The 26,969-nt window shown below is 35.3% G+C and overlaps 1 protein-coding gene across 1 annotated transcript in view; it reads right to left on the bottom strand.

The window, feature by feature from the left end:
• Positions 1-26,969, bottom strand: part of LOC150093636 (ataxin-7-like protein 3) — a 208,352-nt gene that overhangs the window by 129,775 nt on the left and 51,608 nt on the right. The window contains exon 4 of the mRNA XM_090413034.1: positions 21,423-21,436. Coding sequence (XP_090269160.1) covers positions 21,423-21,436 — 14 coding nt within the window. The remainder of the gene's footprint in view (positions 1-21,422; positions 21,437-26,969) is intronic.

Below are 26,969 nucleotides of genomic sequence, written 5' to 3'. Positions count from 1 at the left end.
CTTCCGCGACTGGCCAAGGACTTCCCTCCTACGACGAGCAGGACCACTCCGAGAGATCAGGAATCCAGGAAAAAAAAAGATCTCGAATCTTCATGCAAGGCCTTTTTGTTTCATTTTCTCCTCTCGTTAAATCTCGATATTTGCGACACACGCCAACTCGGTCACGTGTGTCCACGTCTATCTCATTAGCTCCCTCTATTAATTTTTCGCACGTGTGTCTGCCTCCTATTCCTGGAAGATGTTTAGGTTTCCCTTTCCAATACTTTCATAATGCAGGACGGTAAAAGTGACCTTTGAACGCTGACTCACAGGCTTTACTATTTCAGTGCAAGAGGCTGGTTTTCCAAACGGATTTTGCCAGCTTACATGGATTTCTATTATCAGGCCCACACTTAATACAGATTATATTTAAACACTTTATACAATTTTATACAATTCCTTAAACTTTATCTTGACTTGTGTTCACAAATAATTTATTTTTTCTATTGCCAACGTTCCATGTTCTCTGCCTGAGTAGAATTAATGTTGTGACCTGAATATTTTAATATAAACCTTTTTAATGCTTATTCAGGACACAACAATAGCATCATTTAAGGAATCCCAGAATTATATACAATGATCGTATAATGTAACCGGCCTGTATTCATTTAGACATGGTATAACTGTGGTTGCGCGTGTCTGGTATTGTATCTTGCATGATCTTATGTATATTTGAATTGACTGTTTTTCAAGAGAAGCCTGCAAATATAATTCTATGTGTAAGTGATATTTATTATATTGTAATAGGTTGTAGCATAGTGCTTGAGAAATTAATGTGTTTAATATTGATTTCAAATATTGTTTATAAATTGTTAATTCATTTATTTATATATAACCCGACCCACCATGAAAAATTTTAAAAATTAATAATTATATTTAAATTGTAAATACTGAATTGTAGATATCAGAAAAAGAATATTATAAGGGAAAAAAACAACAACAACTTTGTCCTGAGCCCAATACAGAAAAAGAAGAGCATAGAAATTGCAAATCGAACAAGAATTGACTGGTTCTTAGATAAATTCTTGGATTTAGAAAAAAAATTAAAAATTTTGTCTACTAATGTTGAAGCTGATGCCAGTGCTGCAGTGACATCAAAAGAAATAGAACAGACCAAAGAAATGAAAGAAACTGAAGCTGGTAGCAGTGCAGTGACTTCAAAAGAAGTAGGAGCTGACAGCTGTTCTAGGACATTAGAAGATGAAGATGTAGAATCTTCAGATTCTTCTTCAAACAAAACTGAATTATCAAGCTCTGCTTTAAAATTTGATGCAAATGATCCAGGTACTTGGCCAAAAATTTTTTTTTATAAAAATATGACATTGTTTAGTAGAAAATTCCCTCAGCAGATAATTAAATATAATTTTCCTAAAGATGATTCTGGTTGAAAATTTTCTGACTCATATTATATTAGAACTCCCAATGGAGAAAAAAATCAATAGAAACTATTTGATATACTTGATATATGAAGACTAGTTCAAGGATACAGAGTGGTTGGTCGGCGAATTCAGTGCTCCTATAAAGTTGGTGATTTTTGTTGGTTTTTATTGTTTTCCCTTAGAAAATTAATGTTTTGTAGTATATTAGTGTAGATTTTAGTGTTTTATAGTGTATTTAGTATTTTATCACATATTTTTATTAAGATATTTCAATATACATTTAAAATGACAGCAAAAAAGGGCAAGAAATGTAATGCTAAAAAAAAGTACCGCGGGCGAGAACAAGAAGGTTAGCCCTGCTAATGTACACATGGAGGAGGTTAATGAAAATGAATTAGGAATCCCAGATTCACCAAAATAGCGAAGTTGAAGCAAGTCATCCAAGAGACAACTCGGGAATTGCAAAAAGTTGAGAGGCATTTAAATGAGCATAGGGAGAAAAAGAAAAAATGAACAGGAAAATAAGAAACAACAAAGCAAGGAAACAGGTAAGTCAGGAAATAACGGAAATCAGGTAAGTGACGTTGTTGGTAAAAAGAAAGAAGAGTTATTTGGTATGGTGACTCTATAATAAAACATGCTACAGATGAAAGAGTAATAACATTGAGTTTTCCTGGAGCGAAAATTAAGAATATAAAGGAAGCAATTCAAAAACAGAAAAGAAAAGTAAACGAAATCGTAGTTGTAGTAGGTACTAATGATTTAACTGCCGATAAGTTCAGTATGAGAGAGGACATGAAAGGGTTGTTGGAAGAGGCAAGAGTGTGAAAGTAAAAATTGTCAGCATTTTACCACGATATGATTAAAATGAATTAAGAAGAATGGTATGATAACGATTCGATGTGTAGGCTGTGTAGAAGGAATGGATGCGAGTTTTTTGATGTGTGGAGTGAGTTTGAGGGAAGACTGGATTTGTATAAGAGGGATGGCCTACACCTGAATGCGTTTAGTATCAAGGTTCAAGAAAAACTAATAACTGCTATGAGACCTAACACAGAGAGTCAGGGAAACTAAATTATAAAGAGAGGAATGGTGTGAATGTGAGTATAAGAGCAACAATGTTATATAACTGTGTTAATGATGCGAATGGGCTTTGTCATGGAAATGTTGACAAGGAGAGAACAATTTTGGCTTTGTGTTCGTCCAGTTCTGACCCATCAAATGTGTGCAAAGATGTCTACAAGTGTAAGGCATTAGAGAAGAATAGAGATGGGCAAGTTGTCCAACTGTGTCAGGCAGACTGCAGACAAGACAATAAAAAAGAACAAACAGGTAGATGGATGATTATGTCTGTACACGAATTCTATGAGTATCAGAAACAAAGGGATAGAGTTTGTTGCCTTAGTCAACATGTTACGACCTCAGATTGCAGGTATTAGTGAGACCTGGCTATCAGAATCAGACCTACTGACTGGTATCAAATGTCAAGGGTAAGTATTTTTTGGAAGGATAGAGAGGATAGAAGAAGAGGGGTTGTGCTGCTAATGATATCGAATGACCTGAATCCAGTTAGAGTTGAGACCTATGATTGTAGTACTACTACTACTAACAATATAACATGTGGCACTGAGCTTGAAGCTATCTGGTGTGAAGTGGAGTCTAACAAGATCAATTACACAGTGGGGTGTTGTTAGAGACCTGGTGGATCGGTTGCTAGTGATGAAGAAATGCATCACCAAATAGAAAAGATGAGCACGAAAAGAGTAATCATAATGGGAGACTTTAATTATCGGCCCTTCAGAAAACACACAATTTACAGACAAAAAATACTAGTTGTGGTGGTGGGCAGTAAATGGCATTGATGGAGATGATTGGTAGTAGAGGTTTGGTGTAGTGGTAAAGACAGTACTATAGTAGGTGTCCTCCCGCGATGAGTCTTTGGACTTCTCGGAGGTGTCACGAATAATAATAATAATTATCCAAATATTGATTGGGTAGCAGTAGAATCTCATGAGAAGAATGAAAATGCATTTATTGAGCTGTTGCCAGACTACTTCCTCAAGCAGCATGTGACAGAAGGAACTCAAGGGCAAAGACGAAGTTTATGAATGTTCCATTCAAAAAAGGTTACATGATAAACTACAAAGCAGGAAATTATGACCCAACTGAGGAGTATACTGAGTTCAGTGGAATGGGATCAGTTGCTGGATGGAAAGAATATTTACAGTGCATGGCAAGCATTTAAACAATACTTAAATGATGTGATATCAGAACATGTCCTGAGAGTTAGAAAAATAAATAGAGTAGGAGTCAAATGGATGTGTAATCTTATTAAGCAAGAGATTCGTAAGAAAAGGATGATGTGGAAGGAATACCATTTGCATAAGGATGACATCCATTATGAACGTTATAAGCAACAGGCTAGAACAGTCACAACTGTTGTATGGAAAGCAAAGTCTGTGTCTGAAAAGAAACTGGCTCTGCATGCTAAAGACAACCCACAAGAACTCTATCAATATGCTGTGAGTAAAAGAAAGAATAAATATGAAAAAATAACTCTTATAAATACAGATGGCATGAGGGTAACAGATGCAGAAGAGGTTGTTCAGTTAATGAGTGCCCATTTTGTTAAAAGCTTTCAACCTGGTGAATGCAACATTGAGCTCACTGTTACCTCTTCACTAGATGAAGAAATTCAGTGTCTGTGAGGCCAAGGTATTAGAGCTGTTGCACAAATTCAATAAGAATTCAGCGATACAGACTGATGGAATATCAGCATGTGTGTGTGCTAAAAGAGTGTTCAGCTGAACTAGAATTCCTTTGACCAGGCTGTTTAATGAGTCTCAGAACAGGGAAGATTCTGCAGGAATGGAAGAAATTATGGTAATTCCATTGCACAAGGGTGGTGCAAAGACCAATTTATCCAACTATCAACCAATTAATATCTCAAGAGTGGTGGTGAAGATTTTGGAAAAATTGGTTAGGACTCGCATTCAGAAATGGTTGATAGTGAATCTCTACTTTACAATGAACAACATGGGTTTACTAAGGGTCATGTTTTAGCAGCTTACTCACATTCTATATCAATGTTACCATTGAACTAGACAAGGGGAATGGATACACCATGACACTTTTGGATTTTGCTAAGGCTTTTGACAGAATACAGCATGGTAAACTGTTGCATAAATTGGAGAATATGGGTTTGGATTATAGAATATTAGCATGGATAAGAGGATGGCTGACTGACAGATATCAAAAATTGGTATATGGGGGATCTGAGTCTGCAAGGTTTAAGGTAACAAGTGGTGTACCACAAGGGTCCACTGTTATTCAATCTGTACCTTAATGATATTGGGAAGGATTTGACAAGCGACATACAGCTATTTGCTGATGATGTAAAGATAGGTAGGGTAATCAGGAATGCTGCTGATATGCGGAACTTGCAGAATGATTTGAATAGGCTGGAATTTTGGGCATGGGAAAATGGGTGTCAGTTCAATGTAAGTAAATGTCAAGTCATTCACTTCGGCATGATTAGATATCAATGTTGTATCATATTGGTGGGATTAGGCTAGAAGAAACTGAGGAGGCTAGGGATCTTGGGGTGTTAATAGATAGGAAGTTGAAGTTTAGATGCCACATGGCAAAGATTGCAAATACAACATTGCAAAAGATAATTGTAATGCTGAAACAAACGTTCTAATGTAAAGATAAGGATGTTATTTTGCTCTTTACAAGGCCTTGATAAGATTTCACTTGGACTACTGTACGCAAGTCTGGTCTCCTGGTGTCCATTGTGATTCTGATATATTGGAGAGAGAGAGTACAAAGAAGAGTATTAAAAATGATATCAGGATTGTGGAATACTGATTATGAAGCAGATTGAGAATTTGTAGACTGCAGATACTAGCAAACAGGAGAAAGAGGGGTAATATGATTGATACTTACAAACTTCTGAAATGGTCATACAGGATTTCAATTGATGGAATTTTTCAATTTACAAAGGTGGGGAAAGGACGAGAGGAATCCTTGGAAGCTGAGAATGAAGGCTACCAAGAAGGATGTGAGGGCTAGATTTTTCACTGCGAGGGTGGTGCATGATTGAAATGGATTGCTTTTGGATGTTGTGAGTGCAAGCAGTGTGAACGAATTCAAGAATAAGTATGATAGCTGGTGTGTGTAGCATGTGGCCTCCCTCGATGAGTCTCTGACTCCCTGGAGATCTCTCTTAATAATAATATCACAAAATTCAGTTTTTAACTATTATAGTAAGTTAGATCATATTGCAGTGTATTGCAGTGTAATTGCAGTGACAACATTTATCGCATATACTAAAAAACATGAAACAAGTGCCATATATATTGAAAATAGCACAAAATACAGTGACTTAAAATGTCTTTAAATAATAAAAGTACGATTGACATAATAGAACAGAGATTGTATGATACTGGAAAAAATATATATATTGACAATCCGTTATTGAATGGATAATATACATAATCCAGTATTTATACCGGCAGTGAATAGCTTTGGGTTGCTTAAGGGTTAAAGCTGTATAACGAAGAGGAGACCTCCACATAGCCTTTAGAGGAGTGCAGAGAACCGACCAGGGCTTCTGACCTAATGTCCAATCCTCACCTTCTCTTGGTGCACCCTGTTGGGTATTTACCTAGATACTGAATGAACAAGGATGGGCTGGCAAATTTGGGATTTAGCCGAACAAATTGTATTCTTATTGGCTTAAACTAAAATACAAAATGATGGTACAACATGACAGAATTTCATGCTGACTGGGGCATCGCCCAGTTAAACAAGACCTCCCGTTGTTTTTACCAGGGAACCAGGACAAAAAGCGAAAAGTAAGCTACTGGAACAAATTCTAAAACACACTCAAACTCAACATCCTCAGAGCTAAGATCGGTACTATCAACATAAGAAGCCTAAATGGCAAAGAAATGCAGCTAGCTGAGGAATTAGATAAGTACCAGATCGACATAATAGGGGTGACTGAAACAAAAAAGACAAAAACTGGTGAGATCCTTCTGAGCAATAAATACAAAATGTTATATTCAGGCAATGACAATCAAGGAAAAGAAGGAGTAGCCATAGTATTCAACACTAAATACGAGGCTAATCTTCTTGAATGGCAGGCAGTCTCAAATAGAGTGATTTGGGCAAATATCAGAATGGGGAACTGGACAATGAAAATTATTTGTGCCCATGGTCCCACAGAAGGTTCTACTAAGGAAAAAGTGGAGGAATTTTTTGAGGCTCTAGAGAAAGCTACTGACACAATGAAAAAGGAAAAGTTGGTCCTTGTTAGGGATCTAAATAGCAGAGTAGGAAATGATTGTGAAACATACAAAAATATTTTGGGAAAATTTGGACAAAAGAGAAAAGCTAATAATAATGGCAAACACCTGTTAGATTTCAGCTCAGGACATGGACTGGTTATTACTAACACCATGTTCCAACATAAAAATGTGCACAAATTCACATGGAGAGAAGAGGCAAGGAATAAGAAAAGTCTCATTGACTATGTTATTGTTGATAGTGATGTTTTCTCCCTGGTGCAGGACACCAGAGTGTACAGAGGATTTGAAATTGGAAGTGATCACTTCCAATCTTCCAGTCTTGAAAAGGATTTCATATTGAAATTGAATTATAAAATTGAATTTCATATTGAAAAGAAGACCATGTGAGAAAGTTTCAAAGCGAATAAAAGTTGAGCAGTTCTCAGATGTGAACTGTAGACTAAAATACACAAAGATTTTTGAAGAAAAAATGAAAGAATTTGAGAACTGTAGACTAAAATACACAAAGATTTTTGAAGAAAAAATGATAGAATTTGAGAACAGGAACCAAACCTTGGCGATTCAGTGGCAAGCCTTGAAGAAAACTCTGAATGATTCAGCCAGAGAGGCATGAGGTGAGGTTGTCTGCAAGGATAGAAAAATCAGAACTCGATGGTGGACACAGGAAGTTAAAGAGGAAGTGAAGGAAAAAGAAGAAAGCATATCAAAAGTTCCTGGCAAATAACTCAGCTTGTGCTCTTTGAGAATACAGAGACGAATGTAAGAAAGCTAAACACTGTGTAAAATTAGCTAAACAAAAGTCATGGGAGGACATTGGCAAGAACATGGAAAATAAATATCAAGAAGGTGGCAAGATATTCTGGAGATTGTTGAAGAAGCTCAGAAATGGAGGAAAGAGTGTTGTAAAAGGAATTAGGTATGATAAAGGTGACATGAAAACTGGAGAAAAAGATATCCTTCAAGTATGGAGTAATTACTTCAAAAAATTGCTAAATGAAACAAGTAGCAACAGCACAGTGGTAAACAACACTCAACATGCATACAGTCAGGAACACATATCCACATTTGAAGTAGAAAAAGCCTTCAAAGGCTTGAAATGTGGAAAGGCAGCAGGAGTAGATGATATTCAACCAGAAATGCTGAAGTATGGAGGTATAAAAGTCTTACAGTGGCTGCACTGCATAGTTCAGAAGGCCTGGAGAGAGGGACGAATTTCTGATGATTGGAGTAGAGCTCTCATAGTACCCATATATAAAAAGGGAAATAAAACTGAATTTAAGAATTACAGAGGTATTTCCCTGCTGAGTGTTCCTGGTAAGATTTATGCAAGTATACTTGAGAAACGGTCGAGAAGAATTGTGGAAGAAAAGCTTGGTGAAGAACAAGCTGTTTTCAGGCCAAATAGAGGCTGTCAGGATCAGATCTTCACTTTACAACAAATTGTGGAGAAAGCATGGGAATATAACAAAGATCTGTATTTAAGTTTTGTTGATTTGGAAAAGGCATATGACAAGGTGTCAAGAGAGAAGCTATTCAATATGTTACAGCTATATGGTATCAGTGGGACATTATATCAAGCAATACTTAGTCTTTATTTGAGTTGTAAGTCAGCAGTTAGAATTGAAAGAAGCACAGGAAGATGGTTTAATGTTAAATCTGGTGTGAGACAAGGATGTACATTATCCCCTCTGTTATTCATTATCTATATGGATCACATTATGAAGGAAAGTGGTATTAAACATGATATCAAAATTGGAGATGTTAATGTCAGCTCTTTGCTTTATGCAGACGATGTTATACTTCTAAATAAATCCGCTACAAGTCTGCAAGATTCTCTGACTAAATTGAATAACTGTTGTAATAGATATGGTATGACGGTCAGCAATAGAAAGACAAAGACAATGAAAATAGGCAGAATCATTGAAAATGTCAACTGTGTTGTGAATGGAGAACCTGTGGAACAAGTAAAACATTTCAGCTACTTAGGCACAATTTTTACTGAAGATGGTAAATTAAATATAGAAATAGACAACAGAATCAACAAAGCTGGTATGATAGGAAATCAATTGAATAAATTCATATGGAATAAGAGAGAAATTAGTCGGACACTAAATTAGCTGTATACAAGACAGTGTTCAAACTAGTTTTAACTTATGGATCTGAGAGCTGAGTCAGAAGTAAAACACTTGACCAAAGCCTAAAGACTGCAGATATGAGAGTCCTGAGAAAGATTATAGGCGTGAGCAGATGGCATCATTGGCAATATCATATTAAAAACGAGGATATTAGGAAAGAACTTGACATTGTCAGCATCCAGGAATGTGTTAGCAGAGCTAATCTCAGGTGGTATGGTCACCTAAACAGAATGGGCGAAGAAAGATTAGCAAAACAAGTGTTCTCTGCCAGGTTGGCAGCAAAACGACCCAGAGGAAGACCAAGATATAGGTGAATTGATACGGTACAAAGTGCCTTAGACGATAGAAATATAAGATCTGATAATGTTGGAGTCTTGACAAGTAACAGACTGATTTGGAGGAAAATTGTAGATAGGAAGGTAGTAATGATGTAATTTTTTTCATGTAGTACTATTATATCCTGTACACCCTTTGAGAGTACATGGCAGGAAGTTGATGATGATGATGATGATGAGGTCTTCTGCAATTGTATTTAATTCTCGTTGATTTTTTGGTGATTGATGATAAAAAGCATATAATCTATCCATAAATATTTATTTAATGTTTTTTATTGAATTGTCTAATACTAAGTGTAAACGATGAGCGTAATGCCAAATCACAATGTTGGGAAATTTTTGTAGAAGTTTGATTGCAACACCTGATTTATTTCCTAACATTACACTAGCTCCATCAGAACAAAATGCAATGAAATGATTTTTTATATAGTTATCAGAAAATCCATATGAATTTAAAGTAGCAATTATAGTTGCATGTATACATTCCACGGTGGTATTTTCTAGTTCTACAAGATTATTAAACAAGAAGAACAAGGGGCTCGCAAATTTGAAAAAAATTTAGCAAAAAGTTAAATGAGCCCCTTATAGCTCACCACTGGATAGACATATCAGTTAATTTTCATGCTGCAGAATAGATGCCAGTGGAATAAGAGAGTGCAAAAAGATGACATAGCATGAGAATCAATTCTAGAGCACAGACCTTTAGGACAATTAGAGGGATGCCAATTAGGGCCAAGAGACTTTTTGGTATTGAATTTGAGCAAAATTCTCATTATCTCTTTTGGAGAAAGGGCACACTGGGCAATGAGTGTAGAGTGCATAGGATGGTTGGGGGACATTTGCCAAAATCAGCAGTACAAGAATTGAAGAAGTAGGAAGCCAGGAGATGAAAATAAAGTGCTGATAAAAAAGAGCCATCAGGATGCAACAGTGGTGGGAGCAGTGCTGGGCAGAAGCCAACAGTTTTGGCTAGAGACCAGAATACATGTCTGCCATGTGGGCAGGATGCAAGTTTTCTGCTTTTATCTCTTTTTAATGTGTAGATAGTTTTCTTACAATTATTCCAGGTTTTTGGTATAGGCAGTAATAGGCAGTATAGGCAATAATAAGTGGATGGACTTCTGGATGCACACCAGGTACAGTATGCTTGATTCTTTTCTTGTACAGCTTTGGCATATCTGTGGGAGAACCAAGGATAAGATAGGGATGGGAACTTAGGGTGGAATAGGGAATAAATGTTATCATGACAATAAGAAATATTTTGGTAATACATTCAGCATGCAAGTTTGAGTCAGATGGCTGGAAGCAATAATCGATCCAAGGAAATACAGAACAGTAGTTATGTAGCTCATCCCAACTGTCTTTCTTGTAATGCCACATAATACGCAGGCACAAGTGATTGTGTTTATGTTGTTTTATAGGAGAGGAGATCAGCACAAGATTGTGGTCTGAACTGTCTCGGGTGTAGACTACGTTAATGGTGTATTTGGATGGGTCACTAGTGAGGAAGAGGTCCAAGGTATTTTGGAGAGTGTTGGAGTTATCTGGTATTTGGCATGTATGATCTGTGTAAAGTTGTTGGTGATGGTTAATGACTCAGTTGCACCTGCTTGATCTGTGTAGTTGGAGTGGGAGAGTCATATGGTGTTGTGAACATCAATGTCTCCAAGGAAAATGAGCTCACTGTTAGGAAAGTTGGATTGAAGAATATTGTCTTTTAAGAAAAGGAAAGTTCAGAATGGTTTGTAGTATTAGGGGAGCAGTAGAGACAGCAAATGATTTTGATGGAATGGGGTACAGAGATTTTCAGCCAGAGAAAGTCAAAATTGGAAGATTCCAGGTTGGGCACTCTTTGACATGGTATGTCAGAGTGAACATATACACAAACTCTACTTTTGGAGCAAAAAAAAAAGTGTATAACCTGAAAAGTTGAGGTGAGTAGTGCTTGGAGTAAAATTCTCGGGAATGGGGTTTTGTAGACTGGAAATGGTTTTTATGGAAAGCGGCTCATCCATAAGGGCTGCAGGGCTGCGTTGAATGCAGCTCCAGCGTTGAGTATACTACTTGCTAGTATACTCAATGTTGGAGCTGCATTGATAACATTGATTTGATTGACATCCATAAGGGCTGCATTCAACAGCCCTTATGGATGAGCAGCCACTGGTGTAGTGTATTAGGAAGGTTTTGCAAGGTTTGCTGTTGGCCACGCACATTCCCTATGCAGTGACAAAGCTCGAGTTTCCAAGCTGGCTGGTAGTAGGACTGGATTAGTATTCCTATTTTATAGTTTAATTGTCCATGCATCATCTCCACTCTGTTACTTTTCTTCCAGTTGTTGCCATAACTTTCTAATCTGTTCCTGCTGCATGTAGGTCAGATCTGGCTGGGCTCATATATGTGATGGCGCATATGGTGATGGCACATTCTGACATGTTGTTCATGCCAGTTATTAACAATGATCTGCTCACTGGTGTATCGCAAGTCACTTTGACTTGGGAGATTTGTTCCATCACTCCATGTGTTCATGGGCCTGAAGAGTGACACCTGACAATTTTCCTGGGGTCAAATTTGTATCATTCACTGAACTTGCAGATGCCATTATTTAGCATTGCACGTGTTTTGGAATGAAAGTTCAATACTATGGCAATGTATTTTTTATTCTCTACCTCCAGTTTCTTGGACTGACATGGCAATAAGATTGTGAAGTTCACTTGCATTTTCAGCAGTAGACATGTTAAAATTGAGTCGTTGACTGTGAATCTCTTCTAGTTTTTTTTACTAGTGCGTTGATTTTACACAAGAAAGTATTATCAAGAGTAATAAGCCACTGTGGTTGTCCATGCACTTTCCAAAATTCACGGGGTACAAAAGAATGGCTGACTGAGGTTGGTCAGTTTTATCGCTGCATCATCAATCTTTGTGCAATTAGCATGCATCGACTGGTAGCAAAAATCATGATGAAGGCCTTTTTTTTGTCCATAATATCTAACCTGCAGCTACGTCATTTGTGAACTTCAGCTGCTGGCTTATCAGAGTCAGCTGAAGTGCTGCAGGCATATCTGTATGTAGTGCACATGAGCTTGCTTGCTTGGCCGAAATAAAGTAGAAAAAAATGATAAAGATGAGAAAGGATAGCTGTTACCTCTGGGGCACAAAGTCCGAGTACAACTGGAGAAAGAGATGCTATCAAGACCAGAAAAATTTTTATTATCCAAGTTGTTTAGTATTCTTATTATGTCTTTGGTTTTTTGCAAAAAAAATCATAGAAGGCATACAGTGTCCAATTTCTGATATGGTAGAAGAAACGCTAATCTATAAAGGAGTCTGAGGGAAAAGAGTAATGCCAGGAGATTAGCTTTATCTTTAGGTGCTCTGAGAGTAATGTCATTTGGATGAAAAAGAGAGAGAGAGAGAGATGGGGGGGGGGTTAGATGTAGACAAGCAGAAGTTGCATCCAATAGCCTTTGCAAGAGACCAGAAGGTACAGCTTACATTTGGAAAGGAGGAAATTTTTCTGCTATTAGATTTGCTAATGGTTGTTTTACATTTAATATGCTTCAGTACAGGTTGAGTATCAAGCTAGAGTTCTTATTACAAGCTGCATGTGATAAGATGCATAATCTGCTTTGGTTGTCTGTTGAATTGAACCAAGGCTTGGAAAGTGGATGAGAATTTTGGATAGAATTTGGAAAAGGCCTTCATGCCATTGAGGATAATTTCTGTGACTCACTCAGAGTAGGTGTGTGAAAGTCTGAATACAACTCGGACTTTCACACACCTTCATTAAGGTCATCTAGAAAGATGACTTCACTATTTGGAGTCAAGCTTCATGAAAAGGCTTGTAGATATAGCAGATGAATGTCAGTGAGGTTTTTTTTTTTGTTTGTTTGTTTTGTTAGGGGATTCAGGCATGTTTTGTACATTGAGTTTGAATAATTTGTTAGGATTAGTTTTTGAAGGAGTTTTATTTCAATTACCAATGTTTCATTGTTCAGCAGAGTAGAAGTAATAGATCATGGAAAGGAAGAGTAGACATTCTTGAGTCATTGCATTTGGTAACCTTGTAGTGCCAAATGACATGAAGTTGGGCATTGTTAGAGGAAGAGCATTCTGTGAGAGGAAACTTGCACAAGATTATAATCTGAGTTGCTATGAGGAGAGGTGACTTCTTACCTTTATGATATATCTAGAACTTAAAAAAAAAAAAAAAAGGTTGTATTTGAAATGTTTTAATTTGAGGAGAGCATTTTATCAGGAATTTGAGATGTATGATTTGCATTATGTCATTACTAAAAGCAAAACTTTCATATCACATTAAGGTCATCTAGAAAAATGACTTCATTATTTGGATAGTAGATTGCAGAAGGTCAAGCTTCATGAAAAGGCTTGGAGATATAGCGGATGAATGTCAGTGAGGGTTTTTGTTTGTTTGTTTGGTTTTGTTAGGGGATTCAGGCATGTTTTGTACATTGAATTTGGATAATTTGTTAGGATTAGTTTTTGAAGGAGTTTTATTTCAATTCCCAATGTTTCATTGTCATTCTGGGTCAGACAAAAGGCCAGAGCAGAGACATGAAGTGAAAGGAGATACTCTTAAACACCCATACAGAAAGTGACCAATTTGCTTGCCATAAAGCCTCGACAGTGCCTCCAACATACTACTAGGGCTCACCCTTCAGAAGGATTATGCACCAGCTGACCAGAAAGCCCCTAATTGGTTACCGACAGGTTTGGGCCTGTGTACTATTTGGTGGCCAGACTATGGCACCACTGTTTTTACTGATGTACTTTCAAAATGGAGGAAATTTTGTGTCTCTGAGCATTTTCAGCATGCTCTTGAAGAGTATCACTCACACTATATGGAGAAGACAGGATAGACAAACTGTAATCACTGCTCTAGAAACAAAATACAAAAATCATCACTTTAGGCCTCCAATAAGCAGGATAGCAGTGTTTCAACCAAACAAAGAAAGTCATCAATCATCTAGTGGATCTAATTGGCATTTCCTCCAACCATGATGATATCCTTCTGCAGCAAGAATGCTTGTTTGGTACACCAGGGCCCCTTTTGTGGAAATAGGTCACACCACAAGACAGTACTCATAAGTCTCACAAACTGGAAATGAACCCCCAGAACAAAAAAGGATATGATACAGAAAAGCAGAAAAATATTCAACAAACACATCGAATTTTTAACACAGAATGTGACAAGAATAGCATATAAAGAATGAAGAATTAGAGAAAATGCTAAAGCAGTATGATATAAAAATAGCTGTCATAACAAAAACAAAAAGAGAATAAGAACTATGGGATTATATTCAAATAGCTAATGTAATAAAGAAATCCGAGAAAGCAAAAGCAGGAACTATGTTGATGATATCTAAAGGCTTGAAAAATAAAATGACTATGAATAAAAGCATAATAAAAACAAGATTAAAAATACAAAGAGGAAGTAGGAGAATGTTTCATGTGAAGAAAATAAAGAAGAATCCAAATAATTTTACAAACAGCTTCAACAATTAGTTAACAACATAAGTAAAATGCCAACACTTATATTAGGTGAATGAACACATGAACAGGTAATAAACTAATTAAAAAGTGTCTAGGAAATAACGATGAACCAGATCAATATAAAAATAGAAGATTTTTCTTCTATCTCATGTAATAAGTTGAAAATAGATTTTTGTTGTTGTTGTTTTTTCATAAAGATGTGCATAAAATACCCTGGAAAGCAAAATGTCATAAATCTACATTTAAATAAAAAAATATCAGAGTTAATAGATTACACTAGACACAGTTTATTATTATGAGGTTCTTGAAAACGTTAATTGCTCCAAAATGGCTGATGATGAAGTAAAAAACCATAAGAACATTTAAAATAAAACTGTTGCAGGAAGAAAACGTTAGAAAACTGTACCAAAGAAAATTAGAAGAGGTTTATAAGAAACAGAGGTAAATAAAAATACTGAAATAGAATGGAAGAATATATGTAACATAACAAAGAAAGCAACCAACCAACCAACTAACAAGATATCTGAAATTGGAATAAACTATACAAAAAATAATGAAAGAAAAACATGCAGCATTTATAAAATGGTTATCTTCTGATATAGAAAGTAAATTAATTTATAAAAGAAAAAAAATGCCATAGATAAAATGGAAATTAGAACCTCATATAGAGAAAACTTGAATACATAAAAAGTGATCATCGAACATATAAAATTGTAAAGTACCTGAATAAAGAAATTAAAGAACAAATATAGATATCATAAGTACAAATGAATAATTATTATGAAAATTTATGGAAAGATAATGATTTTACCACTCCTTATATAATAAATAACAGCAATGACGGACTGTCACACTAGATTAACTGAAACTAAGAAAAATGAAAAATAAAAAACACTTTGAAATTATAGTAGAAATATGCAATTATTTAAATATGTTTCTTTGGAACTTCACCAGAGATTATTAAATCTCCAAAGTAAAATGTGGACATCAGATGCTTAGATAAAATCTACTGCAGTGTCTATATTCAAGAAAGAGAAAAATCAAAAATAATTTTTGGATGCTGAGGAAAGAATGTTTGTAACATGTTTATGTTAAAATAGAGACTAGACTAAGGTAATTTCAAAAACAGAAATTGCAGTCTGTAGAGATTTAGGTGTTTTTAAAAGTCCCATCCTAATTTACACTTATGTAAAGACCCACACCTTTTACCGTGTAGACAATCAGAACCAAAATTCTACGGAATAGGTTGGTTACTCCTTATTCCTGGAGGTATCCTATGACTGTAGCCTGTGTGTTCACGGGGGCCAGTTTGCCTGCTTGTGGGATTTCCTGCTGCCCACACCCAAGACAGGCTAACTTGGCTATGGCTGAGAAAGATCCTTGAGCTCCTTGAGTTCGATTCACGTCGTCGATAGGAATCGAACCTAGGACACTCCTTCCCTAGGCATATGGTTGTGAAGTGCATAGCCACTAGGCTAACCGCACAAACTTTTTAAAAGATTTTTTTTTTTTTTGCAAGAAATAAGACACAGCTGAGTTTTATTAGCGAAATTAACAAGGTTATCAAAGCATGAAGATTGGTTCAAAGAATAATGAAAATTTATTAGTATCAGAGAGATCAGAATTTACGGTATTAAAAGTTGATATACTAGAAAGTTTGGTAATTTGTGTTAGAAAGTTTGGTGATTTGTGTAGTGCAAGGTTTGTCAAATGAGAAAGAGGAGCACAGTATACTGTCATTCTTCTTCTTATTGTGCTATCTTCTATCGAAGGTCAGCGACCATCTTGGCGAACAATACTGTCATTAGTAAAACAATATACTGAATTTGAGTCAAATGGAGAAGATCATTGATATATAGAAGGAAAAGAGTAGATGAAATAACAAGCCTTATGGAACACTAGCATTAGTTGCAAAGTCTGAGAATAAAGATTTATCCACATCACATGAAATGTGTATCCAGAGAGAAAAAGGTTGGCAACTCGTTTGCAGAACTGAACTAAACTGAACTGAAAGAAACGGATCATATAATGAGGGCTTACTTAATAGGCCTTTGTGCCAAATCCAATCAAATGCCTTAGAGATATCAAGAGAAACCATTTGAGATTCCCCAAACATTTTGCATGGAATTTGTCTAAAGGTATAACATACATAAGTAAGAATATCACTTGTTGATTGATAGTCGCAGAATCCATACTGGCAATCATTTAATAATCAAAGAAATAATTTATTAATTCAAGATAAATCAGAAGTTGTGCATTAATTGTTTCCTCCATTATTTGAGAAAGAACTAAAGTGAATATAATTAGTCAGTAATTAGTAACTTATTGTTTGTCACCCTTCTTAGAATAGGCTGACCATGGGCTAGTTTCTGGTCTGCAGGATAGACACTATTAGAATAAGGAGAATAAAAAGGTGAGAGAGGAGAAACCAATTCTAAAGCCCAATCAATCAGAGAAATGCCATCAGGACTAGGTAACTTACTGGTAATCAGTCTGAACAAGATTATTGTGATCTCTTTCTGGATTAAAATGAAAGGGGTATTTAATGTTATGTGTTTGAAATGGTAGAAAACCATATAACAAGACTGCCTATGCAAGCATTTGGAAAAAAGTATGAAACCAGAAGAGATTGGCTTTTTCTGTGGGTGATGTTATACAACCATCTAAATGAAAGTGGTCGAAGCATAATTGGACAAAAGTTACAGACAATGGCTTTGGAAAGAGACCAGAAAGCATGACTGCCATTTGGACATGATGCAAGTTTCTGGCTTTTTAGTTTTTCAAAATTAGTTTTGGAGGTTGTGATGGTTTATTAGCAGCTATTTCAGACTTTGGCATAAAACAGAAAAGGAAGATGGAGATGTCATTGAAAACCAACTGCAATAAAAGGGAAGTGATGCTAATAAGAGATATTAATTACAAGAATGTAGAACTGAAAGAAACAGTTTATGGAATGAAAATAAGAAAAGTGAATTTGTTAAGTTAGTCTCTTAAGCAGCATATGATGGAAGCAACATTAGGTTTTAGAATGCTGGATTTAGTGATATCTTCACAGGATATTGTTGTGAATGAGGTATCATCAACACTGCCACTGGTTGGTGAGAGTGCTCATCAACTTCTGGTTTAGAAGGTATTCCAGCAGGCAACTACAGAAGCTCCATAGTCAATTGGCATCAACACTGTGATTTAATGGATCCATTTTGTTAAGAGCAAACCAACCTGGAGTATGCAACATGGAGTGAAATACCACTTCTACACTGGATGAATCCTTTCTTTCTTTCTTTCTTTCTTTCATAGTTACACAGTGATCAGCATTCATTACAATAAAATTACGGAGACAATTCCCATGTTAAAATAACAACAGGAAGGTTAAAACCACCACATAATTATTTTGGTTTCATGTAAACCAAAATAATTACCTCGATGTTTCAACTTTCACATCAAGGTCATCATCTGAAGCGCGCGCACACGAAGAGAGAGAGAGAGACAAGCTACGTTACAATACATGTAGCAGGCAGATAATTATTTTAGTTTATATTAAATTGAAGTTGTTACTGTAACATAGTAGTTGTCTCCATAATTTTATTATAATGTACAATGGATGAAGAAACTCAGATGTGTGAGAAAGATGTACCATACTAGAGCTGTTGCATAAATTGAGTAAAAATTTGGCAATATTAGCAGAGATATTAAAAGGGTATTTAATTGAACTAGCTGTGCCTTTGACCTGGCTGTATAATTTGAGTCTCAGAACAGGGAAGATTCCACCATAATAGTGGAATCTTCCCTTTCTAAAATCTTCACCACCACTTCCCTCAGGAGTGGTGGTGAAGATTTTAGAAAATTTGGCAAGAGCTTGCATATAGAAATGGGTTGATAGAGAATCTATACTTTGCAATGAAAGCATGAGTTTACTAAGGGAATGCCATTCCCTTAGTAAACTCATTGGAGTAACTTGCTCACATTTATAATAGTGTTATGACTGAGTTAGACAAGGGGGAAATGGATATATTGATACTTTTAGACTTTGCTAAAGCTTTTGACAGGCATAGAAGGTTGTTACATACATTAGAGAATATGAAACTGGATTATAAACAGCTTGGATAAGAAAATGGCTGACTGACATATGTCAAAAAGTGGTATATGGTAGGAATAAGTATGCAAGATTTAAGATAACCAGTGGTATACCCTTGGGATCAGTCCTTGATCCATTGCTACTCGTTCTTTACATTAATAACACTGGGAAGGATTTGATAGGATGTACATATGTTTGCTGAATAGGCTAGAATTGCAGGCATGTGAAAATTAGTTGAGTTCAATGAGTAATGAACTTTGGTGTGATAAGATATCCAATGGCATATATGTTAGAAGAAATTGATCAGGTTAGGGAAAGTTAAGGGCCATACAGCAAAGATTTCAAAAACAACTCAGAAGATAATGCAATGCTGAAATGAACATTCATATGTAAGGATATGGAAGTCATTTGGCTCCTTACAAGGCCTTGATATGTATGATCTTATGGGACTACTGTGGACAGGTTTGGTATCCTGTAAATTAAAGATGCCAAGAAATTATATTCTTGGTTTCATCCTTTATCCTTTGTAAGAAACCAAGTTTGCATGCTTATGAAGTAACTTAACAACTAGACTACTTGTATATAGAGGCTAATAATTTCACATCAATTGCTTTAGTATCCTGGTTTCCCAGGCAATGCAGATACAGTGAAGAGGATGCAAAGGAGCATTAAAGATGATATCAGGATTGTGGAATGGAGATTATTAGGCCAGATTAAGAATGCAGATTGCAAACACTAGCCAAGGAGAAAGAGTGAGTGATATGAGATAGAGACCTACAAAATGAAAGTGTCATACAGAATACCAGTAGATGGAATTTTTCATTTTATGGAGGATGGGGAGAAGATGAGGGGGCATTCGTGGGAAGTTGAGAATGAATTCAGTCGAGAAAAGGGTATATACTAGATTTTTCTCTCACAGAGCAATGTGTGATCGGGATGACTTGCATTTGGAAGTGATGAATGCAGGCAATGTGAATGAATTCAAGAAAAGGTTGACAGCTGGTGTGGGTGATATGTAGCCTCCCTCAATGAGTCCCTGACTTCCTATTATTATTATCATTATTACCAGAGACCTCCAGTCTCTGGTAATAATTATAATAATAATATATGAAACTGATATTGTTTAAGTTAAGGGATATTACATCTCATATCGTTTCTTAGTCGAATAAGAAACTCAAAGAGTTTCATGCCGAATATAGTAGAAACTATATAAAGTTCGGTGATTCCAAGCATAAGCAAATACCTGGATACTGCAGCAACTGACCCTAAAGGTAGTGCAAGCTGAGGCAACTCATTTCTAAGGTGGAGTAAGCTCAGATCACTATTCTTGATATTTACCCATAATGTGAACTTAGCTCCTATGGAGCCATATTTCTGTTCTACATTATGAGAGAAGGTCACTACCCAGACAGGTTTCAACCTTTATTGAGGTCTCATCAGTGAATAGGTAGACCTAGTTAATATCAAGTTAATACCTAAGTTCACATTATGGGCAAATATCAAGAATAGTGATCGGAGCTTGCTCCACCTTAGACATGAGTTGCCTCAGCTTGCACTACCTTTAGGGTCAGTTGCTGCAGTATCCAGGTATTTGCTTACGCTTGGAATCGCTGAACTTTATATAGTTTCTACTATATTCGGCATGAAACTCTTTGAGTTTCTGGCTAAGAAACAATATGAGATGTAATATCCCTTAACTTAAACAAGTCATATGTCACCGAATTGAAGCCTTTGGCTCTTCATATATCAAATATGAAACTGATATTTACAGTGAAAACAATATATATGCTTTTCTAGAAAAAAATAAAACTGCATACATTAAAACTGAGATTTTAAATGATTCTGTACACATACATGTCCTACAAACTAAAAAAAAAAAAAAGATTTACTTGTATGTTAAACATCATTTTTATTCATTTTAGTGGCCTAAACTAAACAGGCCACTTTAAACAATGAGAATTAATCTAATAAAATGTATAAGAAATGGCTAAGATATTTTTTAAAAAATACTCATTTATGTTAAAGATACCAAGCTATTTTAAACCTGGTTTTACTCCATTTCCCAAGTAAGAAAACAGACAAACAAGTCAAGTTTGCGCCTTTAATACAAAACATCATACATCTCCTCCAGGAGATGTGCTTTGCATTAAGGGTAAATATTAAGATTAGTGATCAGAGCTTATTCTTTTACCATGAGTTGCCTTGGTTTTGCACTACGTGTAGGATCAGCTAGACTTGCAACACTTGCAGGCGCAAACTTGACTTGTTTGTCTGTTTGCTTACTTGGGAAATGGAGTAAAACCAGGTTTAAAATAGCTTGGTATCTTTAACATTTATTATACCCAAGGTAAAATACTTTCTATACTCATTTATGTTTGATTTAAATAATAAAACTGATGAATAATTAAAATAAAAACAATTTTAATTATTCATAATTTATTAACTGTGTTCCTGTATCCCTGATAGAAAGCATGGGCATTTCAGTAGCAGCATTGATACATACATCACTATAAATACTGCTCTGTTACAAATACAGAAAACACTCTTAATAACAATTTTTTTTAATTACAAACACCAATTTTTTAAAAAAAATAACAATATGTAATATAAATATAAAAAAAATTAATACTTACCATATTTCTTTTCGCTAAGAGAAAGTAAACAAAAATCATAAAATTAGTATATTGTTTCATAAACTAAAGATATACATTAAACTTTTCAATCTTTTCATACCAGAATCAACTTTGACAAAAAAAAAAAAAAAAAAAAAAAAAATTATGCCCGCAATATACTGAAATAGTTAGGCAGAGCTAATCTCAGGTGGTATGGTCACTTAAACAGAATGGGAGAGGAAAGATTAGCAAAACAAATGTTCTCTGCCAGGTTGGTAGGAAAGAGACCCAGAGGAAGACCAAGATATAGACAGATTGATACAGTAAAAAGTGCCTTAGAACAGTGCTTCCCAAACTTCTGGATGTCAGGGCCCCCTTTGCAAAAATTAAAATATTTCACGGCCCCCCTCAAAAAAAAATCTTAATAGAAAGATATATTATTATAATATTTATTGTATTTATATTCAATAGAAAACATACACAGCAAATATTGCAAAAATCAAATGCATATATTACATTTTTTGCCTCTTACCATTTGGTTCTGAAGATGATGCGGGCTGTTCTGGTAAAATATGAAATACTGTTCTTTTTTTTTTGAGTCTGTTTCTGCTTCTGATTGTTCGCAGGATTTTTTTTTATTTTTTATCAGCCACTTATCCATCTCAGGGTTAAATTTTTTAACGTAGAATAGATCAAATAATATTATCACCACTTACCGATACTGGCACACCACAGACTGATAACATGAAATTAGTGAATATTACCTGAATAAGGGAATCCCCGGACCAGGAACATTTTTCTCTTTTGTGACTTTTCTCCCTTTATGGTAATTAAGCCTAATGCGAAACAGACAGCCAAGGCAGATTATTAAAACGTGCATATGACTGGTGCAGTATTAACAAAAGATCGCGCAAAAGAAAGATAAAAGCATAGCTGACAATTGAGTTGAAATGCTAACGCTCTTCAACCGAATTCCATATGTGAAACAGCCATAACATTCATTATATATATATATTACTTAGTTTTAACACTTTTACGAATTTTAACACGTTTGGTTGAATTTTATTGCTGCCTTGGGAAATCGAACTCACACACATCTAATTAATAACAATAGTTTTTAGTTAGATACTGTGTTTGCCCATGCAACATATGGTTTTGTTTCAGTCTATACAGCATCGTTTCTGTATGAGGGGGACATGTGATTCATTAATTAGTGTTTTTATCGCAGTTGTCTCTAATTGCACTATTTGTTGAGAAATATATTACACAGACTCCTCATACCTTATTCACTGGCATAATAAAAGTACTTGTTTTTATTGCCTCTGCAGTATAGTGGCTGTTAGGGAGGGCGTGTTGTTTACCACTGCAAGCGAGTTACTATCTCCCCACATGAACTTGTTTAAGCTTTTTCATGTGTGAAGTATATGTGAAACTTTTATTGGTAACAGAAAACTAGCTCGGATGACAGTCATAATATAAAACGAGTTTTGATATGTATATAAAGTCAATATCAACAGTCCCTGATTACGAACGCGTGATGAAAGGGACAGGAAGAGTTGAAGCTTCCCTGGAGAGCATTCGAAGTAAATACAATTAACCACTGCATTGAAATGAAACATATGAATAAGCAATATTTACTAATATTCATTTAGCACCGAAATAAGCAGGAAGCAAAGTTTGTGAACCAACACCAATGTGTGAATTTTTCCATTAAAATATAAAAAATAACAAAAAATAAATAATAAATAATAATAGTTAAACACGTTTCTTTTAAAATAAAAAAAATCTACTTAGTCTTAAAACATTTTAAATTTGTTTTCATTATTTCACGGCCCCCTCAACAAAACCTACGCCCCCCAGTTTGGGAAGCGCTGCCTTAGAAGATAGAAATATAAGATCTGCTAATGTTGGAGTCTTGACATGTAACAGATTGATTTGGAGGAAAATTGTAGATAGGAAGTTAGTAATGATGTAAGTTTCATGTAGTACTATCACATCCTGTACACCGCTTGAGGGTATATGTCAAGAATCTGATGAAATACAAAGACTCAATAAAATCAGATACAGTATCTATAAATAAAATATTATGGAAGAAAAAGTAAACAAAATTTGCATGGTGATAACAATAGAAGTTCTTAGCTCCTAGGTAGCTAGGGTACCTAGGAGCTAAGACGTAAGCTTCACTGAAGAAATATATGGAACTGGGGAGCAGTAGAGTTACCAGGAACTTGGTTTGGGATCAGTTACTGACTGCAATGTTAGACTTTAGCTCCAAAGTCAAATAAATACAATGGTAGTGAAATGGATGAATCATGAGCAGCAGCTGCAGAGGAAGATGCTATGAAGGAAGTAAAAAGAGAAGAGAACAGCAGCAGCAAGAGGAATATGAGAGAGATGACAGGAAAGTGAGTGATAGTGAGGAAGGAGAAATTAGCATATGAAAAGAGATTGACTGAGGCATGACAAGCAAAATCCTAGAAAAATCTAGTTATGTGGCTAGCAGTAAAAAGAAATGAGTACGTAACACAGAAAAAAGGGTGAGTATGCAAGACTGACTTAGCTTCTAGAGTACAAAGGTGACATTTCCAGAAGATATCATCAGCAAAAAAAAATCTGAAATTTTCATTGGGTATTTTGTCAATGAATTCAATATTGAGGATTCGGAAGTAGCAATGAATACAACTAAAAGGAAGAGAAGAGACTTTTTTCACCAGAGGTCAGGCCAAAATTGTTGTAGCGGTTGGTCAGTAACTTTAACAAACCATTTGATTGTAGTGTAGCTTGTTTTCTGTGTATAGTTATATGCTCCAGAAGATGACCTTGACATAAAGGGCGAAACATCGAATGTAGATTTTAGTTATATTAAACTAAAGTTTTTATTCAAACACGGTAGTTGTCTCCATAATTTTCAAAAATGCATGAAGAGAAGAGACTGATAATTCATGAAGTATTTGGAATTTTAAGCAAGTTCAATGTTAATAAGGTTGTGGGACCAAATGAGATATCACCATATATATATATATTAAGGTAATGTGCAGAGTATTCCAGACTTCATTATTATAACAATCTGGTAACAGAACAGTAATATCTAAAGAGTGGAAGGAAGAGAAATATAGTGTTCTACAAAAGACAGAGCCTAAGTCAATGTTGATAAATGACAGACCAGTTTGTGTATCAGGTACGATGGTGAAAGCATTAGAGAAGCTGATTTTCTTTTTCTTTTTTTATGCATCAACTCCACACACATGAAGAGTTGCAAAACCTAAAACACAAGCCATGCGTGTGTAAATGGTTAGGGAGAAGAAAGGAATCTGTTAATGTATTTCTAGAAGTCCGGAATTATATGCAGTGGGGAAAAAAGTATGGAAGAAGACCATTCCAAGAACCAAAGTAAATAGAATGAAGGATGAATATGAGAAGTAGGTACAATCAGTTTGGAGCTAAATTCTGAATGTTGACCTGCAGTGGCCACTGTTCTTAGATAAGCAGAGGAATGATGGTAACCAGTTCATGGAACAGTGTCCCTTCTGCATTATGTCTTTTCTATAGGTATTTCTAAATACCTATAGACAAGACATAATGCAGAAGGATCATCTAGGAGAATAAAACTGGAGAAAAGAGGGCAAGAGAGGTTACCTATGAAATGGATTTTCCACTAGAATTGCAAATTTACTGACTTTTTTAATTATCAGTAATTTAGTAAAAATTTTCATAAATACCAGTTCAGTGTTAATTTACATTGTCAAAATATGTTACATTGAAACCAATCAATAAATATTAATAAACAAAAATTTTATTCAAACATAAAACATGACAAAAAAACACAAAAATTATTCTAGAGATAATATTTTTAATATAAATTATAAACAAACAAAATTTTTATTTCAAAATATAAATATGCCATCTCATCAAAAATATCCAGACACCTCTTTGTAGTAACGGATATGACTACATACAGTATAAAAGGAAGAACATGATCTTGCAATCTTCATATCCATCTATTCATTTGACATCTACAGATTCATATGGTCACTCAGATGCTCAGTAAATGTACCACCAGTACTCAGCAGTTGGTCCTGTTGTATGCTTTTCTGGAAGCTTCAAATCTCTGAAGATTAATCACACACCATATACACCATCCATCTCACTGATAGTCTACCACGTCCTCTTTTCCCAGGAATTTTACTTCTATTCTGTTTTAAGACATTCTCCTTTCATAGTTTCAATGTGTCCAAAGTATTTAAACTTTTTTCTGTCACTATCCTTAAGGAGCCTTAAAGTTCTGCCGATTCTTTCTATTGCCAATCCATTTCTCTGCCTATTGGTATATAATATCTTCAAAACAGCCTTCTGTAACACCACACCTCAAAAGCAGCTATCTTTTTCCTATCACACTTCTTTAGGTTCCAAGTCTCACATCCACAAGTCACTGTTGGAAAAACAGCTACATCCACAATCCTCAACTTTGTTCCTCAGAGATAGATCCATCCTTTCAGATTTTAGACAAGTCTCTGACTGTTGTTTTAGCCATTCCTAATCTTCTGACATCTTCTGAACAGCAATTTATAATAATAATTCATTAATAATGGATCCCAAGTTTTCAAACTTGCCGACTTCTTCAATTCTTTCTCCATTAAGGTATACTTGTTTTTCAGGAGCTTCCCTGTCTGCATTTCCTTTGAGAACCAATCTTTTTCTTGCCAGAATTGAACTGAAGTGCTCTGTTCTTACTGATCTCATTAACTTTGTCAAGAATTTATAGTGAAGAATATATGGAGCCATAACACACGTTAAAATAATTACTTATAATTAAGAAAATTCTTAATATTCTGAATTATAATTATTAAATTAAGAATTTTCTTAATTATAAGTAATTATTCTAACATGTGTGTTGTCTCCATAAATTCTTCACTATGAAGGCTGAACACTGTGTAGTCTTAAAAGAAAGATTTGTCAAGAATTTGTCCTAGTTCTTCCATGTCATTACAAAGGAGTACTGTATCATTAGATAATTTCAGATTACTGATCAATCTACCACCTATCCTAATTCCTGTCTTAAACTCATTCAGTGCTAAATGCATGATGTCCTCAGCGTAGATACAAAACAAGTGAGGAGAAAGTAGGCATCCTTGTCTAACTCCCTTTCTAACCTGAAGCCAATCAGTTAATCCAACACCTGTTCTTACCATGACTTCTTGTTCACTGTACAAGTTAGCTATCAATCTAATAGTGTGTTCAGGAAAATCCATTATTTTCATTATTTCATGCAGGAAGTACTGAAAGTTGAAGGAACTGGATCTGAAGCAACATCTGAAGATGGAATCTAACTTCAGTTGAATTGTCTGTTTCTTTGTACTACTGGTAGTAAAATACTATTGGTGGTGGGTGGTAGATGAGCATTGTGTGTATAGATGATGATAGTAGTTGGTGAATTAAGTTAGTAGTGGAAATGGCAAGTGGAGCACCCTCCTTCGATGATTCCTTGGACTTCCAAGTCCATGATTATCTTCATCATTGTATATATTATATATATTACATTTAGTAAATATAAATATATTATATTATTAA

The sequence above is a fragment of the Typopeltis vanoorti genome, chromosome 23 (assembly GCF_054136105.1).
Source record: "Typopeltis vanoorti isolate ZY-2024b chromosome 23, IOZ_Tvanoo_1.0, whole genome shotgun sequence".
Lineage (NCBI taxonomy): Eukaryota > Metazoa > Arthropoda > Arachnida > Uropygi > Thelyphonidae > Typopeltis > Typopeltis vanoorti.
Note: the sequence above shows the minus strand (reverse complement) of the source record. Positions and strands in the feature narration are given on the sequence as shown.